This window comes from Colletotrichum paranaense (assembly GCF_030867605.1).
Source record: "Colletotrichum paranaense strain IMI 384185 chromosome Unknown Scaffold_20.1, whole genome shotgun sequence".
NCBI lineage: Eukaryota > Fungi > Ascomycota > Sordariomycetes > Glomerellales > Glomerellaceae > Colletotrichum > Colletotrichum paranaense.
Window position 1 is genome coordinate 433,296 of NW_026848978.1, and position 18,955 is coordinate 452,250.

The 18,955-nt window shown below is 52.6% G+C and overlaps 6 protein-coding genes across 6 annotated transcripts; 2 read left to right on the forward strand and 4 right to left on the reverse strand.

The window, feature by feature from the left end:
- Positions 1-213: 213 nt before the first annotated feature.
- Positions 214-795, reverse strand: CPAR01_15666 (uncharacterized protein; the record flags this gene model as incomplete). The annotated part of the gene is made up of 2 exons (XM_060499914.1): positions 214-411; positions 484-795. 2 exons carry the CDS (start codon positions 793-795, stop codon positions 214-216), a joined length of 510 nt encoding a protein of 169 aa, XP_060341490.1.
- A 792-nt stretch (positions 796-1,587) lies between these two features.
- On the reverse strand, positions 1,588-3,085 carry CPAR01_15667 (glycolipid anchored surface protein; the record flags this gene model as incomplete). The annotated part of the gene is made up of 4 exons (XM_060499915.1): positions 1,588-2,571; positions 2,634-2,830; positions 2,886-2,909; positions 2,968-3,085. The coding sequence occupies 4 exons, from the start codon at positions 3,083-3,085 to the stop codon at positions 1,588-1,590; spliced, it is 1,323 nt and encodes a 440-aa protein (XP_060341491.1).
- A 2,565-nt stretch (positions 3,086-5,650) lies between these two features.
- On the reverse strand, positions 5,651-5,980 carry CPAR01_15668 (uncharacterized protein; the record flags this gene model as incomplete). The annotated part of the gene is made up of 2 exons (XM_060499916.1): positions 5,651-5,771; positions 5,877-5,980. The coding sequence occupies 2 exons, from the start codon at positions 5,978-5,980 to the stop codon at positions 5,651-5,653; spliced, it is 225 nt and encodes a 74-aa protein (XP_060341492.1).
- An 802-nt stretch (positions 5,981-6,782) lies between these two features.
- Positions 6,783-7,523, forward strand: CPAR01_15669 (uncharacterized protein; the record flags this gene model as incomplete). The annotated part of the gene is made up of 3 exons (XM_060499917.1): positions 6,783-6,816; positions 7,153-7,277; positions 7,398-7,523. The coding sequence occupies 3 exons, from the start codon at positions 6,783-6,785 to the stop codon at positions 7,521-7,523; spliced, it is 285 nt and encodes a 94-aa protein (XP_060341493.1).
- Positions 7,524-11,423: 3,900 nt separating this feature from the next.
- CPAR01_15670 (protein kinase) lies at positions 11,424-13,271 on the reverse strand (the record flags this gene model as incomplete). Its single annotated transcript, XM_060499918.1, has 1 exon — positions 11,424-13,271. The coding sequence occupies one exon, from the start codon at positions 13,269-13,271 to the stop codon at positions 11,424-11,426; it is 1,848 nt and encodes a 615-aa protein (XP_060341494.1).
- A 1,912-nt stretch (positions 13,272-15,183) lies between these two features.
- CPAR01_15671 (uncharacterized protein) lies at positions 15,184-15,882 on the forward strand (the record flags this gene model as incomplete). The annotated part of the gene is made up of 2 exons (XM_060499919.1): positions 15,184-15,436; positions 15,653-15,882. 2 exons carry the CDS (start codon positions 15,184-15,186, stop codon positions 15,880-15,882), a joined length of 483 nt encoding a protein of 160 aa, XP_060341495.1.
- Between the last annotated feature and the right edge of the window lie 3,073 nt (positions 15,883-18,955).

The window sequence follows — 18,955 nt, forward strand, 5'->3', positions numbered from 1 at the left end:
ATCCCGCGTCATCAAGGACCTCTAGTATCTAGCTACCGTTCCCTCCGCGTCGCTGCCCGGGGGTAGTGCTCCTCGCGGTGCTCTAAGATATACTATTTTGTCTAAGGAGTTCGTCCTCCCAGCGAAGCAGAACTGGGCCGATTTGTCGCGTGGGGGAGATGGTCTCATCGATCGTGAATCGCCCGACGTCAGCGATGCTGTAATTTCCCCTTTCTAGATCTGACGTACATCTTGATGTCCAATCCAGATAGACTCGTAGAGTAATTCCAGAAGGACGAGACTTGTGCCGGCAATAGCAAGCAACATGGTTTGCAGAGTCGCGTGATCGGATCCAGCCATGCTAGTACGTGCATCCATGGCCATCGAGCTTCTCATGAAAGGCCTTCCAGATGTTGTGGCTCGATGTGTGTACTTGGACGCAAGACAAACATTAGCACAAGTCCTCTCTACTATTATAACTAACAATGACAATGGAACCCATACCTTTGGTCGGTAATCACCATCAACCGTAGGATCTGGCGAAGAACCTTGTACAGAATGATCAAAGAGTGCTTGGTACCCTGTCTGGGTTCGTATGTAGTCCGCTATGAAGACAGTGCCAATGATCGTCCAGATTGCGATCACGAGATAGACGAAATTCCTGAAAGTGAACCATCTCGGCAAGTGGACGGCACGGACGTGTGATTTGGCCGCTTTATGATGATGGTCGGGTTCGTGATGCGTCATTTCTCTGGGAGCGTGCCTGTGAGTAGTCTCGGGAGGAGGGTTGCCATACTGAAAGAAGAAGCAGGGCATGGTGCCGATACCGATGCTGCTGGTTGAAAGTTGGAGTCCGTTGATTTCTTGGGGAATGTTGTTCGTTGAAGGATGTTGATGATTGAGATATGGCGTACTTCGTTAGCTCAAACGGCCTAGATGATAGTGCAATGCCGAGTGGAAGATGCGAAGATTCCCATGACGGAGGTCAGTTTCAGAGAGGCTTCCTCAGTCTGAATTCTGAGACCACCAGACTCTCCTTCCTCTTGAGAATGAAAGCTTTATGGTAGTCGCAGGGGCGACAGATTGCAAATTGATTTCCCGCAGCAGATGGTATAGCAGCAGCTCGTCAAGGCAGTTGCAATGGATGTAAGTCCGCCGACAGCAGAACGTCAACATGTGTGGAAGGAAACGGGCGTTTACATCGAAAATTGGTGTCTATTGTATTCGGAGAGGCTCTTGCCATCATCGTAACTCAAGGTCTCCTAGGAGGGCCTCTCCATGTTGTCCTCTGACAGGGTATTATTAATTAATCCATCTCCATCGTCATCTTCTCCAAGGAAACGACTTTCGAGGAATCCTTGGTGACGATTCTCCCTCCTGGAAGACCACCCTTTTGACTCAGCAAATATGGAGCAAAGTTGACCAAACCATTTGCAAGTCTAGAAACGAGTCTCCGTACGCTCGTCCTCTTGCCATCAACGCCTTGAAAAATGCCCTGCTTCAATACGAAGCTTCCGTGTATTCGCAAAAGGGGTATAATCCATAATCCAATCCGTCGTAATAGTGAATGCACAAAATGTACAGAAGAAGAAAAATTTTCGTGACCAATTACATCCACACAGTGAAGAAGATCATGACACCAACCAATCCAACAGCCATACCGGCGATTTGCTTGGTGCCAGATCCCGAAGGTCTCTCGGGTGCCGAGGACTCAGCGGATTGTGTGGGCGCTGCGGAAGCGCTGGTGCTTGAGCCCGAAGTCACTGATCCTGTCGGGCTCGAAGAAAAGCTGCCCTTGAACGTCTCTCCGAGAGTAGGCAGACGGACGTTCCCGTCCACCAACCAACCCCCCGTGGCTTTGGGACAATCGCGGGTAGAGACGCTTGTCGGATTGTAGTTGGATTTCGCGACTCCTGAAGGAGTGATGGTGGCCCATTTGGCTTGCAGATTCTGGAACTCTGGGGCTCTGGGGGTTGGAGTGCCCTTGCGGGTAAAGCCATCGTACACGTCGTCAGCGGTGATAGTCTTGGAGACTTCGGGTCCGTATGACACAATGCCATATCGGTTCTCCTCGTAAATCCATTCGTAAACCATGGCTCCACTCCAGTCATTAACCATGGGCTGGCTGAAGATGGCGTTCTGGTCGTCCCATGTACGCGGGCCTTGACCTGTGATGCATCCCGTTTCCGTGAAGAAGATGGGCACAGGAAACTTCTCGGCCATGGCTTGCAGGTTTGTGTATCCCGAGGTCTCGTACGTGTTTGGGTCGCACCACTCGTACGAGTTGAGTCCAAAAAAGTCAATGTTGTCCTCTGGCTTTCCGCCACAGGTCAGGTAGTCCTGGAGCATGGGCCGCAACTCAGCGATATCTGCCGCGGAGTAGCCGACGGGAATCTTGCGATAACCCTTCTTGTCGCGGTAGGCCTTCATGTCTCGTGCGGCAGCCTTCATGAAAGGGGCGACCTGGGACTGAGTGGGAAGTGCAATGATCTCATTGCCAATGAAGAAGCCGAGAACGTTGTCGTATTTCGCAAAGTTGTCCATTACTTTGGCGTACGCGTTGAACTGCGTCTCGTTCCAGTAGGGAGTATTCTGTACCTCTTGTAAGCCAAAGCACGCGAGCTGGATATAGGACAGAACAGGGGGGCACCAACAGGAAGAATGTACGAGTCAAAGGTGTCCAAGTCGATGAGGGTGTATATGCCGGCCTTGTCAAAGGCAGACATGCACCCGTCATGATTTGCACTGGAATCGACGTGGTAAACGCGGATTGCGTTGGTACCCAGCGTCTTCATGAGGTTGGCGTCGCGGGTGCATTGATCAGTATCAACCAGTGGGTCATCTGGACGAGCTTTTGTGTTAGACAGCGGACTTTGTAAGTGTGCATTCAGACAGACTGGGCTAACCTGGTGTCAGTTGGTATGCGATGCCTGTGATTGCGTCAGTCCCAAGGATTCTAGCCAGAAATGCAGTGGATGATTGGCGTACCTTTCATGAACCATTGCTTGCCGCTCTCGTCGAAGAATTTACTGCCTACAATCTCGATTGGTGCAAGGGCTGCGGCAGTGCCAAGCAATAATGCCGAGACGAGCTTGGAGACTCGCATGATGAAGGAGTAATCGCAAGAAAATCCTTCTGATAAGCTTCAACTAGCAAATACAGCAATGGGTGAGGATGCGACGAATGGTGAGAATGCTGATGCCTTAGTGCTGCGGTTCCCAAGAAAGCCAAGAAGAAGAAAGAAATACGACCAAGAGTCTGTTGATGATGTTGAGGATCGAGAGTTGTTGGCTGTAGCTCGTGTCGACGAAAGATTTCGAACTAATGGCGAGGGACACCTCAGTAGGGCGGATGCTGAACTGAGCAGGTGTTTTTGCCAGGCGGAGAAAGTAATGACTGTTGGCCGTGGTTGCCTCTTTTTTGCAGGTCTTCCCAAGTTGTCGTGTTCCTTCCTTCGATCTGGTCGAGTACTCGTCCTGCACCAACCGCAACCAATTCCTTCTCTCGCGATTACAACGTCGTACAAGGCGACACTCTCACTCCGCAAACAACGTCCGTTCTTGGCGAAAATGACAGAAAGATTCAAACAGGGCAGCAACCGTGTTGAAGGCCGTCAGACGAGGTGGAAGGAAAGAGACTTTGCCTGGCGTCGAATATCGTGGATAAGCAACAGCCTCACCTCAGGATGACGGGAACGCCTTGCTTGGGGGATGGGGAGGGAAGCTATCGATTTTATTGTTCCAGCTTTGCTACTGCAGCTCAACACGGGAGACACTCCGAACAACAAGGCCCTGCAGACTGCAGTTTTTTCCCTCTCTTTTCTTTACCCCTGCTGGCGTTCTTACAAGTAACAACGTTCCTCTCTTGCTCTTTTTGGAATCCCATCCCACCTCTCCACACACGTGGAGTACCAAACGGATGAGAAAACTGCCTAGGACGAGAAGCTTGGAGCTCGCTCTGGTGCTAGCAAGGAGCCACGGAGCCCGGTCTAGGGTGGGAAACGACGGCGGCAGGGGTGCGTTAGGTGCGCAACGAGGGAAAAAAAAAAACGAACCAGGAGATCAAGCTTGAAGCAACAAGGCCGACTGCATGGGTCTGGATCAATGGAGGTGCGCCATGTTGTGCCATTGGCGGCGGGCCAGGGGTGAAGACGGCCTATCTTGATTGTCGCCCGGCCCAAGAGTGGTCCAGAGGCTCCAGAGTCACAAAAGTCTTGACTCTGACTGGCCTCAACACCCTGGCCTTTCTCACTCGACACACAACCGACTCGACATGGACTGCCTGCTGCAGAGAGACCGGCGGCGTTGGTCGGCCTCATTGGGGGCAACGCGGGTGGGTGATGCAAGACGCAACACCAGAGGAGGAGTCACCCAGTAAGCAGGCTGAGTTTACAAGACGCCGACGCGTCTTTTCTTGGTCTTGGTTGACAGCTATGACATCTCTCCTCCAGGGCTGATGATTCTCATCGGAATCCTTCGATCCCTCCCGCTCTCCGCCCTCCAGAGTCCACAACAATTACAGATACACAAGCATATCCCCTCACTCAATCGATCAGGGAAATAACCTCACAAGGTCGGCACGGAGTTGCGGGTACTACTCCTAGACTCTCTGCCCTTGTTTCAATCTCCAGACTACAGACAATGAAGACACAAAAGCAAACTTGGCCGTCGTTTCTTTCTTTTGCCCCCACGGCTACAAACAACATGGCGCCATCCACCCGAAGCCACGCCGTCTTTGACGCCTGCCCAACCAGACCAGCTTCTTTGCTGTCCCAATCTGATAAAATAGCCCGCCACTTTTCGTCGCCTCTCACTAGCCTCGCGTAGCCACACGTCCACTCGAACACGAGTCGGGCACCCGGGAAACGGACCGAGCTATTCTGGCTGATGGGTGGCTGCTAATACTAGGCTGTCAGCCAGAGATTTAGTGCTCCGGCAGAACGCAGCCAACGACGAACGAGGACGGCGACAGCGAGGCATTCAACTCGCCACAATGCCTGGCCTCGCCTCTGCCATCTTCAAGTTGGATGCCTCTTACCAATTGCGACGACTTGTGCCAGGGATTAAGCTGGTCCTTGCCCATCAAGCTTTCGACGCAACGGCGAAAGCTCCGTCCTGCCCCCCCCCCCCAAAGCTCACCACGGCTAGCCTCGACGCGATTTACTTGCTTAATGTCCTCTGCTTCTTCGCCGGCTTGCCTAGACCACCTTGCGGGGATACCTCTCCAGATTAGCGATGGTCATCCAACAGGGTGCGGCTGGAAATTGGCCTTTTTCCCGTCTTCATTTCCTGTTCGTGGTGTATTCAACAGCCCCCAAAGTCGAGGGCGGCTACACGGCAGGAAAAGGTGGCCTAGTAATAATGGCTTCCGGATAATGAGTATGACGCAACACTCTGATCGCAGCGTCTCATTGAAAATCCCTCTTGGCCCTGCAGTCAGGCAATCGTTGACACGAACCAGGGTAAGCTTAACCCCCGGTCCCGTTCACTGCTTGTGGACCTTATCCGGCGAGGGTTGCAACGGCCACTGCAAAAAAAGATGTGAAAACTCGGGCTTCCGTTTCGTTCGAGGAACACCTTGACCGCGAGCCCACTGATCTGAAGAGCAGGGAGTCAGGGAGAGAGTCCGCAGCAAAAAGAGAGCGAATTGATGTCACCTGTGGACCCAGGTGTCAGCTTCGTTGCATTACGGCACCTTGACATCCTGGGCGAATCCGTCGTTGGATCCCTCCGAGGAGCCTCTTGGCCGCATCTTCTCTGCCATTGCCCGTCGCAAGTGGTGCGTCGTAGCATTGAAGAAGGTGGCATGCCGCAGAGAGTTGATGCAATGGGCTGTCAGCTGCATCAAGTGTAAACGTTTGCATTCACTTGCGGCGCACCCCGCCGCGTGTTGCTCATCCAACAATGACAACACGACGAAATAAAGCAATGCGAAGCCCATAGGAGCTTTCTTGTTTGTATCGCGGCGATAAAATGGGTTTGTCGATGAAGAAATCTGCCATGGCGACGAGGCTCCAGCAACTGACCGTCTCAGTGAGACATGCATTTGATACCACTGTCGATAATCACACCATGGCCTTTCCATCTCGTTTGGAAAGTTGTCAGAACATTTGTTTGCAAGCAGCACAAAAGCTCCCTTCTGGCCGGCACTCTGCATGGGCTGAAACATGAAAGGAAACCCCCTCGTCGCTCCATCAACAAGCTCAACCTGAGTTTCCCCCGCCTGCCTCCGCGGTATCCGTGAAAGTTATTGGCAGCTCAAGTACCCATACGGAGTTTCCGTACAGATTGACGAAGGCGGGGTGTTGCTGCTCGACACTTGAGAGCCATCAGCATCTGATGGGCAGACAACGAGGCCAGCGGGGAATAGTAAGGGTCTAACGCGCAAACCAGTTGCCAAGCAAACGCCGCGCGCCCATCAAAAAAACGATGGGCGATCTGCTCTCCCGGTTTGGGCGAAGATAAGGGCAGTAACACCTCACTTCCAGAATAAGGCTAGGTTAGCCTCTCAGAATCCCATCCCATCGCTCGGCACTCGAATCGCTTGGCTTTTCTCCTCGCACCTCGTCCAGAAAGACGACAAGAGAAGCCAATGGTGCGGGGAGCTAAGCTACCGTAGTCGGCCAGTTCTACACCGACGAGTTCAGTTTTGAGACGGCTTCGGCGCGTTGACCCGAAGACGTGGCGGCCACGCCTTTCCCCGGCCACCTTCCAAGGTGAAGCCAAATGCAGCCATCAAGCACACTATGCGAAGCAAAAACCTCGGGTATGTCTCTCTCGCCGTGTCGCTCGCCCAAATGCAACATGGAAGCCTGCGCATTCGGCATGTTCCAGAGAGGTACGGAGTAGATCCTCAACCCACCTCCACCTCCGGTCCCCGCATGCCATGCCATGCCCACCAACAAGCGACGAATCCCAGCTGCAACTCTGAGGTTGCAACTTGCGAGTCTGCCTACCCACCTAGGTAGTCGAGCATCGAACTGCCCCTCCCCTGGTTCAGCGGCAACGCGAAACGGGGGTTGACGTCTGCTTCCCGCAAAGCCACCAAGTGGTCGCAGCAGAGTTATTTGGGGTGGTTCCCGGCTGTGGCCTTGAACTTTTTTTTCTTCGTTCGTCTTGAGTAGGTCGCCAGGGAGAAGATGTGACGCCTGTGCAACGTGGTTCTGGTTCGTAGTTGACGGAAAAGCACTGGTCGTTATCCCTTCTCTGCCGCTGTCGGCCCTTGCCGTAAGGTCTCTTATTTTCATATATTGGACCTCGGAAGGGCACTTTAAAACAGTTCTAGAGACATTGAACAAGGTTAGGGCAGATGTCTAAAGTGTACCGATCTTTGGTTTCTCCTAGTCCGCAGGGAGGGCGGGTACAGATTCATCGCAGACTTGGCGATTGTGCATCAACCGCCCGTACTGTACGGTGTAGGTCCGTCGAAGTTCTCAGTCATGGCACGGTGTGAACTTTACCTGGCGCTTCCTCTTTTCAGATCGTACATCGAGTACAGATGTGACAGACATTGAGATGAGCCCAGTTGCAGAGGAAAGCTACTGATCAGCTCGTGTGACTATGAACCTTGAACGGTCAGCATTGACCGGTCTGCTTTTGCGATGGAATTTGTCGATGACTGTCCTAGGTGTTCTTACATAGATATCAACGATGACATATCCCCTTCTACCTCAATTCTAGAAGGCAATGAACCTGCTTATTGGGTGTTCCGTCACCTTTTCTCGCTTCGACGTTGTCCGAAATATGCGCTGCTCCGTCAACTCGACCTACAAGCGTTCCCTCATGGATTCTTTATGGAAAGTTAAAGATTCCTGGACATCCGCCGCCTCAAGAACCCTACGATGGAGGGATTCCTTCAGCAGCCTTGCGGTGTCTTCATTATTTTGATCCTCTCTATGAGACTCCGCGGCAACGATGAACCAAGGAGAACAGTAGAGCTCTCTGAACAAGCCAGGAGTCGTAGGCATGCTCCTCCTGTACCACCAAAAACTCATTGGGTAGCAATGAATTGTGAACTGAGGAGACCAGAACAACCGCCTGCCCCAGCAGGTCAGATTTGGACAAGTCTCACCTCGAACGGGCCAGTTTCGGAGAAAACTCTTTGTGCCAACCGCTCATTCCCTCTACCTTTCGTGCAACTCCGCTATCTTGACATTGAAGAAGACAGTAAAGTAAGATGTTACCACTTTCTCGAGGGCCCTTACGGTGTTCGCATGAGTATCCATCAACGGCAGTGGGCCGGAATTTCCAAGGAAGTTTATAGCATGATCTAGATGATGAGGTAGCTAGACGGGGCTAAGAGTATGTCTTCCACGGAGCAACCTTCACCGATTTTCTCTTGTAGATCATCATACTGTCTATCGGGGCGAATGTTTACTTTTCGCTCATCAACAAGCAATGCTTGCCAGAGAACCACTCAAAGGGGTCTGTCGAGGATGTTGACGTCGTCGAAGACCCGCCATCGTACGTCCGGAATGAACGTTGGGCAGAACCAAGCCAAGAAGGGTTCACTTGCTATAACTGTTGAATGCTTCGCCGCGTGAGAGACTGGAATTTGAAGAGAAAAACTTCTCACGGCGTCATATAGCAAGCTGAGCTCATGATCGGGAACTGAAACCCTCTCATGGGTGTATTACTTACGCTGTCGCGAGGAGCAACAGACGGCTCACTTCTTGATACATCAACAGATATAACAGCCGCATGATGAGATCTTTGTGAATTTTGATATCGGAAGATGACGAGCCCCACGCTGGCGTGAAACAGATTGGTTCAAGTAGTCACCATGTTTCGATCTTGCCGGTCGTGTCGAAGACGGAGTTCGGGGTCGAATACAGACATGTCGTCTTTGGATAGGCTGATTGGGTTGGGTCTCTAGCAGCATTCTCTTCCCATGCCGTCCGTTCCAAGGATCCCCTCTTACGATTGTAACGAATAGTCATTTGATCTGGCAGGCGGGATTGTATTCGGTCCTTCTGGAAAGGTTATAGAACGCGTATCTCACAAGTGTAACTAGATACCCGAGAAGTACAAGTCCACAGGAGACTGGACTAACAACAGGAATTTATTGTATGTAAAGACCTGTAAAGCCTCTTCGGTGATATATAATCTCCATATGCAAGGAATCTGGCGTAATTCTCATGAGATAGATGGACGACCTTCTAAGTTATATACAAGCCGACAGCCTAGATTTAACGAGGACATCAGATCTGACATCATCACTGTGTGTCAACCTTGAACAACTGGAGCATGAATAAGTTCTTTCTGCATCTCTCAGCCGCTATAATTAACCATTAGAGTGACTAGTCCGGGAGAACAGATCGACTTCCGAGAACCTAGAACATCAGAATCACCACCCGTATGTGCACGACCATGATAGAGCCAGACTTGAGGCAAACGCGTTTCCCTTCTTCTCCAGAAAGTTGTGCTGAACTTGTCGCAATTTAGCGCTGCTACCTAAAGTCTATGTAAGAACATGAAGATCCTCCTAAATCTGGTGGCACTCGAGGCCAAAACGGACTTACCTAGCATTTCCAAACTTCTCTCATGACATCGAATCCCTTCACCCAACCGTGAGAGATGGTCACCATACGGGACGCTACTCTTCGTTGAACAGAAAACAGGGCAGAAAGAATCAGTTCAGATAGACTCAATGCAGGTAGGTACATGATTTCATTGCCGTCAAGAAACAATTGCATTGAGCGCGCTTCCCCCTTCCCCGTGATTCATCTCTCTCGGCAGCTCACCGCAGCTATGTAAATCGGGACCATTGAGTTCCCTAGCCAGTCTCTACCAAGAAGTAAATGTATTCCCAACGTCTAACCGAATCTCGCAAGCAGCGTCGAGTGGTCAAGACCTCTCGGCCTAGTTCATCCCGGAGAACTTGTCAATGACATCAGGCTTCAACTTGTATCAAAAACTCGGAAACGACCTTTCCGTGGAGGTTGATACAAAATAAACACGACCAGACAAGCTTCGAAGTAAACAACAGAAAGAAGGAGGCACAAACGTAAACATGTTCGTACAAACCGAGTCACACACAAGATGTCCGTAGGTCGACCTGTGAACCCAAACTCGGCGAGCAGCACATGAGCATCATGCCCAAGCTCATGAACAACACCAAACCTCAATACCAGGTTCAGGAGAAACCATGTGGCATTCCACCCGAACACAACCGAACCCTAATCTGTACGAATAACTAGGCACCTTGCCGTCCCATAAAGAACCGGTCGTCATGTCATTTCAACCGTCAAAAAGCATTTACTCAATGTCCCCCGCATGTGTTTGTCTTTTGAGTTTCCCTCTTTCAAAACGCGGGGTTCATCCGCCTCGCAGGGATGAGCTGCGTCAGCAGCAGGAGCAGGAGCAGGAGCAGGAGCAGCAGTGCACCTCGTAGTACCCGGAATACCTTAGACAGAGCACTTGGAAATTCCCATCAACCCATTGCATAAATTTCTCGTCCTTCAGGGGGTCCACAGACGAACCAACGACCGTGCCAGGCTGCTACCTACATGAGCCACCTCATTGCAATTTGCTGTTAAAGCCAGTACCGTACTTTGTAGTGTTGCAGCAGCAGCTCGTGGGCACGCCGCCGCCGCCATCGCCCCCAACATCCCCAAAAGGATTAAGGTGGGAGAAAGCCTCACTTCAAAACCTAGTACCTTACCACGCCTACGCGCTTACCTACCTTACACAGTACTCCTCGCGCTCCTCCTCACAGCCCGTGAGACCCCCCCTGCTGGAAAAAAGCCTCTTTGGAATTCCGTTTGTCATGTAAACTGCCCATTCGACGAATTCACGGCCATCACGTAACCAGTGGCACGAATAATGCCATTTCTCGCCCATTCAATCAGCGGAATTTACCCTATTGATGGGCAAAGCTATTGCTAGCAAGCTCCTTACGTACAAAAAGGGACCACTTCGTCCCCTCCCTCGCTCGCGGTCGTTTCCCATCCCCGCGCTATTCATTCTTTTCTCCATCTTTTGCCCCCGCCCTCCCTATAGCACCTTGGCTCTCGCTGTTCATGGCTCGGCTCGGAACCCGCACCATTGGACCATTCGACAATTACAAAGATGTACGGGTATATGATTTCAATATCGAATCTTCATTCCTATTTCGGCCTCTCTTTTTTTCGACTATGATTGGGCTTGCTTTGTATGCAGACCCATTTGCGATGGGCAATTGCGGCAGAGGTATCGCTGAGCAACAAAGACGAGAGTAAAAAAAGAAATCACCATCAAAACATCTCGTGTCATGACCATTCGAGCGCGCATTCCCCGCACTTCTCTATCTCATATTAAGATTCTGATGCAAAACCCCAGGCGGTATGGTGTGTGGTATCGATATCGGGACCGCGCCAACACAATGGGGAAAAAAAAGTTTGAATATCGCTCATGAGCTGTTGTACCTCGCCCACACATTCGGGCTTCGCGTCGAGGCGCCGTGTCTCAATACACCGGAGCTTGGTCGCTACGTCCGCCCTGGACACCGGGGCTCGAGTCCCACGGCCCGGGCGATCGTACCGGCGGTACCCGGATGTTCCGAATAGCAGTGAACCCGGGCCCGAGGTCTCGGTCTTGATCGCTGCTTGCCGCACTACTCATCCCGCTATTATTCGACATACCGCCGCTGCTGTTCGTTCTCGAATGGGACAACCCTCTCGGACTGATGCTTCCAATGCTCTCACTGCCACGTCGCGGCAGTTGCGGTATTGAGTTCTGTCGGATAGGCTGCGGCATGAGTTCGGCATTGGGGCTGATGGGCTGTATGCGCAAGTGCGACATGCCAAAGTCCCAGCCGCCGTATTGATGAACACAGTGAGGCTCCTTAATGTCGCAGTATTTGGTCAACAACTGGTACACTTGTGTTTGCACCTCCGCAGCTGAGGGTCGATCCATCGGATTCGCCGACAGCATACGGGCAACAATGTGCATTAAGGGTACGATGCCTCGGAACACGAGGCCTCCATCGGATTCGGAGACCTTCTTTGACGCCTCCTTTGCTAGTGTCGACATCCAGGACTCGACCTGTCCAAGGTTCTTATGAAATGACGAATCCAACACAGCACCACCACGACCGGGGGTCTTATGTTTGGCAGCACGGTGTGCGGCAAAACTTTTTGTTGTCTTTTTGACGAGGAAGCTCATCAGGTCCAAGATGACACAGCCAAGCGAGAAGATGTCGGCGGCTTGCGGGTTCAGATGTGGGTTGGGCGTGTTCAGCATCGCATTTGGGCTACCCGGGTTATCACTCCTTGGGATGGAGAAGTTGGTGTGCGTCTCCGGAGACGTCGATATAGCCATCGTCGCCATACGACCCAAAGGACTCGTTGGACCGCCTGTCGGGCGAAACCATTGTTCCGGGGCTGCGTAGTCGTATGACTCCCGGTCAAACGAATTCTTGTCCGTGTAACCGGCTAAAACCTCGGCGTTTAGTCTCGTGAAATCCGAGTAAAAGATGTGGAGCTGACTGGTGAAGAGTATAGATGAAGGTTTGATGTTCCCGTGGCATAGCCTTCTACTATGAAGGTAGGCGAGGGTGTCAGCAAGACAAAGGATCCAGTTCATAATCGTCCGTCTCCGCTCCTTCTTTGACAGATTCTTAAAGGTGGATGGCGTATTGCCAAAGAAAGACTTCAGGTTGGAGTCGGTAGCAGGTGTGAAGAGGACGTATGCCGCTCCGATCTGCGTGTATGAAGCGTAATACGATACCAAGTGGTCATTCTGGATCCCCCTGATGCTATTGATGATCTCGACGAACTCGCCTTTGGAGAGCTGGCCGAACCCGTTCCCGAGTGGGATGCGGCGTCGGTAAAAGACTGTACCGGGACAGTTGGGGAGGACGACCTTGTCTACTGAGGTATTCCCCGCCGGTCTGCGCTCGATGATCTCGAGAGGAACAATTTCGTACTCGTTAAAGACGACGTGGTCGCCTCGTTGGAAGGGCTTCAGCAGATAGGTGAACTGGCGAGAAAAAAACTTGCGCTCAATCTTGTCGTCCCTTTGAGCCGTCAACCTAAGCCGCTCGACATGCTCGGAAGATATGGGCAGGTCATGGTCGTCCCATGAGTCGTCGACGATACCGAAGATCTGATCTGGGATCTTGAGGTCGACGAGAATCAAGAAGATGCGCTTGGCCTTGTTGTTGATCCAGTCCCAATACGTCTCATCCGTCAAACCATCACCAAAAGCTAGTGGCTGGCTAAGGCGCTCAATCTCCTCTGGTAAGAGGTACTGACAGACGAACTGTCTCGTGACAGTAGCGTCAATCTTTGATGCATCCCACCACTGACCCATGGTGCCCGTTGTCCAGAAATCCAGAGGTTGGTCTCGTGAGGGCTGTTCAGCCTTGCGGAGACGTCGAGTCAGCCGCGTATAGCTGGCTCACGGGCTCGATGTTCCACTTGGAGGGTTTTTTTTTGGCGTGTCCTGGGTTGCTTCGCGCAGTTGCTGGCCCCCTGAAATGCGGTGACGTGCCTGCCGTCTAGGACGCTGGCGATACAGGCTGCATTACCGCGTGCCTCAGAGCCCGTTTCTGGGGGGGGAGAAGCAGCCGGAGGTCGGGATGTGGGAGCTGAAAGCTGAGAGCTGAGAGCCGCGAGCTGCAAAAATAGGTCCAGCAAAAAGAGATTATTGGGAGTGTGTGAGGTTTATGTTTGAGACGAAGCAGATCAGATTGGTACTGGACGGGAACGGAATTATTTTCATGGGGTCAGAGGAAGTGTCGGGTTGGTGGTCAGTTCCATGTCGAGTCCGTCCGTCCACGTCTGCTTCCATGTTTGGGCACCCTCAGTTAAAGAGAGAAGGCAGCTTACCCTTACCTTTGGCTTTCGCGGCAGCCCTTGTACCGCATCTCGCAAAGACGTAAGCAGAGGTACTTCGGTCCCCGTTCTCAATGGGCAAATGGGGCCCCAACACTCGTCTACAATTGCCCAGTATCAGCAAGTCCACACACCCAGGATGGGGCGTTTTTGGCTTTTGCCTTTGGGGACGCAGCGGGCGGCATAGCGGGGGCAAGGTTGGCAACAGACTAGTAACAGAAGGCGAAGAAGGCCCCGGCGTACGGCTTGCGGGCGCAAGCGCGGTTGCATGAGCCATCAGTCTCATTCTCGCGTGCCCTCGCCCCGTCTGCGTCTTCCAGTTGGAGAAGGGGGGGAACGAGGTCTGCGGGACGGCTTGTACCTGTACCTGTACTTGTACGAAGCACCCGAACCCTGTCCCCTACTCATAAGCCTGCCGCTGCCGTGGCCATTGTAGACGGTGATGGTACATTCGAGGTGCCCGTCGAGGTGCCCGGTGAGATATCTCCCCTGGCCCTGACTCTCCTAAAGTTGCGTTTACTTTGCCGGCACTCTCGTGATGGGGAACTCTGAGCTTGTGGCTCGCATGACGTGGTAAGCTCATTGGCCGGTCTGGCGGCGAGATAAGAAAACCTTCGAGTCCGAGAGTGATGGTTGTCCCATATGATACGGATCAGTAGCCATCTCTTCTGTATTAGTTAGTTAACCTTGGCCCGTCGTCTATTCGGCAAAAAGCGCCAAATTCGCTCTGGCAGCCTGACAGGCACGCTTTTCAAGTTCGCTGGCGGGATGCCGCACGCACCCGGGGTGCATGGTATCGTACATTGCAAGTCAGCACTTGCTGGACGGGGGCTTGCCTTTTCTTGCTGTTACACTGCTTCGTCCACAGCGCATCGTGGCCGATCCCCCATGCCGTGCGGGTGAACAATGAAGGCATTCTTGGCGTGCGTTGGCGTCGACTGAATGTATGTTGAATGCACGCGACATCAACGATGCTCGTCGCATCAGGTCATCGCGCAGCCAGCTCGCTCCCTGACTCTCGCACCTCGCACCTCGCAGGCTCGCATATCGTAGGCTCGTACTCGAGACCCTGAGGGGGACCCCTCTATCAGGGGTTACTGGCCAACGTCATGGCTCGCAGCGTACAGCGTGGGCGAAGGTGGGGTATCCCCAAGGACGTACTGCAGTTGGTAGGGGTCGACGAGAAAGACCCCCACTCTGGGAGTATATCTTTTTCCAATGTTGAGCTTCAGACGTGTTCGTGGCTTGGATGCGGTCGCTGCGTCCGCCTTGAAAGATGGGCAGTATCATACATCGTTGCGCGACAAGAAGCGAGGATGGCAGGAATTCGATAGGGCGTACGGTATGCTCCGTACGTGACCTGACCTGACCTGTCTTGGAGGGGAAATATGCTCGCAGACTCCGTGAACAGGCTTCGGGGAGCCAACAGACAAATAGGAGCACTGCACTGCGCAGACGAGCGGGCGTTTTCAAAGTCTGGCCGCCGGGAGGGCGGCGGTACAACCGGTGGGCACCGGCAGGCTGGCTCATTGCCAGGCAAGAAGCAGGCCGCGAGCCAGGATTTCCCAACTGATTCCTTCAACCCACACACTCTCCTGCGCGAGCCCCCGGTTCAATTAGGCTCCCCGGCACCAACAGGAGGTTCCATCGATCGGCGACTGTCGAATAATACTGGACGGGTTGGGACACAGAGATCAATGGTCAGTGTAGAGGGAGGCACGGGAGGGTCGTAGTGTGCCGTTTTGGGTATGCTTTTTTGGGCATTTTGGTCGTAGAAGCTCGAGTGCACCAGGCGCTTGGATACTCGCTGTCTTGGCTAAACCCTGCATGGTGCCATGCCATGTCTGATCACAGCAGATTCCGGGGCAGCACACGAGCTGTTGAAGGAGTCGTTCTGCGGTGTTGTTATCGAGAAAGTGCCCGTATATCCGCAAGGTAGTGTACGGATATTCTGCTGCACCAGGAGAGACGTTGCGGGCAACAAGGCAGGCGAAGTGCAGATTCTCTATTGGAGTATCAGCATGAGCATGAGCATGCCCCCGACCTCTGCTCATCACGATTCACCCGGCGGTACCATGTTCGTTTGATAACCATCGAGTGTCTCTAGGCTTGCTTGATTGGATGCTGAAGCGGGAGAGATGACATGACTGGTGTCCAAGTTGCGGTCGGTAGCGAAGGATTGTGATGCAGAAGTGAATTGCCAGGATGAGAGTCGGAGTGCCAGGCTCTTGACGTCCGCCGGCCGGTGTCAGTGGAGAGAGTGGAGGTCGGCTCGCGAGACGGGAAGAGGAATGGAAGGAAGGGTGGGAGCGGCGGGGGGAGGTCCAGACGGAAGCTGCTGCTGCTGCTGCTCTTGCTGCAAGGTCACAATGGAAGGTGCGAGCTGGAATGCAGTGGTGGGGTCGGACTTGCTCCGCGTGCGTTCCTCAACTCAGCGGGAGGGGGACGAAAGTATCGGTACTTCGCTTACCTCCAGCCAGCCATACTGGCTTAGGGCACCTTGGACCTTATGTAAAGGAAGCCGGAATTGCTGGATATCTCCTCCAGAAGACAAGAGCACTCACTCATATCGCGACAGCGGCCTGACATGGATGGGACTGAGCCGAGTTGGCGCTTGACAGTTATTGGTAATCACGATCGCCAGATCTGTCCCAGGCTCTCGGAGTGGCCCTGGGCCCGCTTTTGAGCCATCTCGACTTCTCCTCTCACTCGATATAAGAGATGTTCAATTCAGGAAACAGAATTGGACAACAGCCTGGAATACCAAGATCGACGCACTCATTGCCCTCCCACACTCACTTCACTTACTACGACCCTTTCACTGGCGACTGGAGACTACATGTATGCTCTTCCACATGCTCGTCGACGCTCACCCTAGTGGCGATCCCCCGGATTACTCGACATTTGCCCTATGTCTACGCTTGCTTTACAGGCTGTCATTTCTCTCTTCACGATGATTGAATCAGTCCACGAACTCTTGCTCGTGTTCACCTTTCATTGCCCAGCAAACCGTTGCCTTGGCGGGACGCACAAAAGCACTCTCTGTGTACCTTAAAAATAGGTTACCGGCGTTCCTACGAATAGATTGTGTCCACTCAAGGATCCGGGCGAGACTCTTTCGCGCCCGCAGAGCTAGGCCCGCAAACGTCTCTCCCTGCACCATCCTCATCTGACATCTGACAAACTAATGAGTTGCAACGAGTATCCGTACATGTAGCCCGAGAGTTTAATGTACCCTGCGGTGACTGCCTATGGCCGACCCAAGCTTCCTTATTACCTCGCATGCTGCAAGGTGCCCATTTCTTGCACTAGCAGTCCAGCAATCAGCCTCGGAGTCTGTTGCTCTCAAGGCCAAGGGCTAGGCCGGGCCTGAAAGTTTTACCGGGGCTCAGTGTCGATACAGCCATGCCTCGCAAACTCAACACAGATTCCAAAGGGACTAGGATCTAATAAGAAGAGAGCATATCTTCTTAACATTTCAGCGAGATGCTTCATTCATGTACGAGCAACTCAGAGGTGCGCCATGCTACCTCTAGCCAAGCAAAGACTTGGTCGCTCGCTTGGCGGGGCTCCAACGAAAGCCACCAAAAAAAAAAAAAAGTCGACTCTCTCGATCACACCTCTATTGGCCCGCCGCAAGTCTTGGAAAACGAAAGAAACGGGCGCTGGTGATGGTGAGTGTGTCACCGGCAAGCCGTTCGGTCCATACCACAAAGGTCGCAAAACCCACGCGACATGACGTGCCTTATCGCGCTACACAATCGATTAGATGTTTACATTATGAGATTGAGTGAGAAATACTCTATCATGGACCAAAGACGGTTGTCGAGATCTGTGAAACTCAAAGCTACTTCTGAAGCCAAGGTCTCACGATCAAGGACTCAATGTACAACATCCTCGTGTACTCGAGCTCACTATCTATTGGCTGCGGTGGGTACTTATCCAGCAACAGCAACAGCAACTCTTCGGTCACCCGAAATGGCCAAGCGTGCAGAAGAAGTCCGGAGAACCGTGTTGATCTGAAGTTGAAACTTCGGATCACACCTCAATGATTAATGATTGCAAAGCAGCATACTCCGTACTAAGGTTGACATTGCGACGGAGTTACGGAGGTTTGCTCGGCTTCCTTGAAGCGAACATCTGAACATTTGAAGCGGCGCATATAGGATTGAGATACCTATCCATCTACCTAACTATCGAAGAGCCAAAGGTGACCTCCACTTAATTTTGCGCCATCTGAGTACATCAAAGGTACGTAAAGCACGTTTCCTATAGACCTTACTTGCCTACATCTCGACTCGTCCCAGGTTGCGGATGTGTCTGCCGAGCAAAGGGCACGGCGACAAACCAACGTTGAAACTTTGCAACTCTGCGTTTAATCCAAAATCTAGAGTTATGGGCCCTGGTCTGGTCATGAGTCCTGTCCAAGGTCCCTTTCGCAGTCCCAGCTCCGCCGTCCTACACCAGCTTCATTTTCTGAATTGAAATTGTCGCAATTTCCCCTTTACAGAACCTGGTATCTATAACAACCCCCACACAAAGCCACAGCACTCCAAGAGACTCACTCGGTTATCCCAAAAATGACGACGTCTGAGCGGCTCCTCATTCCGCTGCGCAAATGATCAGTGCTTCGCGGTGGAGGGCGGTGAACAGCTGCCGAGTTTCGGATTCGCGGAGTGTTGAAGCTGACTGGTTCGGGCGATAGATGCGGCCCTCCCCGCCTGGCCCGTGAGATAAGATGATACTTTGTCACGGTGCCCGCATCACATATACCACCAAAGTATCCCCGAAACAGTTGGCGGGTGCATGGGGCCCGGGTGACAAAGTGCCCCGCAAAGCCCCAAGCTTCCGGACCCAGGGAGGACTTGAGGCTACGACATCTCAACTCTAAACACGTAACGTGGCTGGCATCCCGCTGTTAGGGAATCTCGGAGCATCGCCATCACCTACCCTTTTACGCCTCCCATCCTCCATTCGCCTTCGACCGACGGTGCCGAGACGCACTCCGCAGCATGGCCTCTTGAAAGGCATTTTCAGATTCTCCTTTGCATTCTCTTCGACACTTTGCGACAGGTTTAATGATAAAATAAAGACCCGACAGACAGGACACACACGCACACCCCCAAACACTAACCTTTTTGGCGTGGATCTACCGCCAAA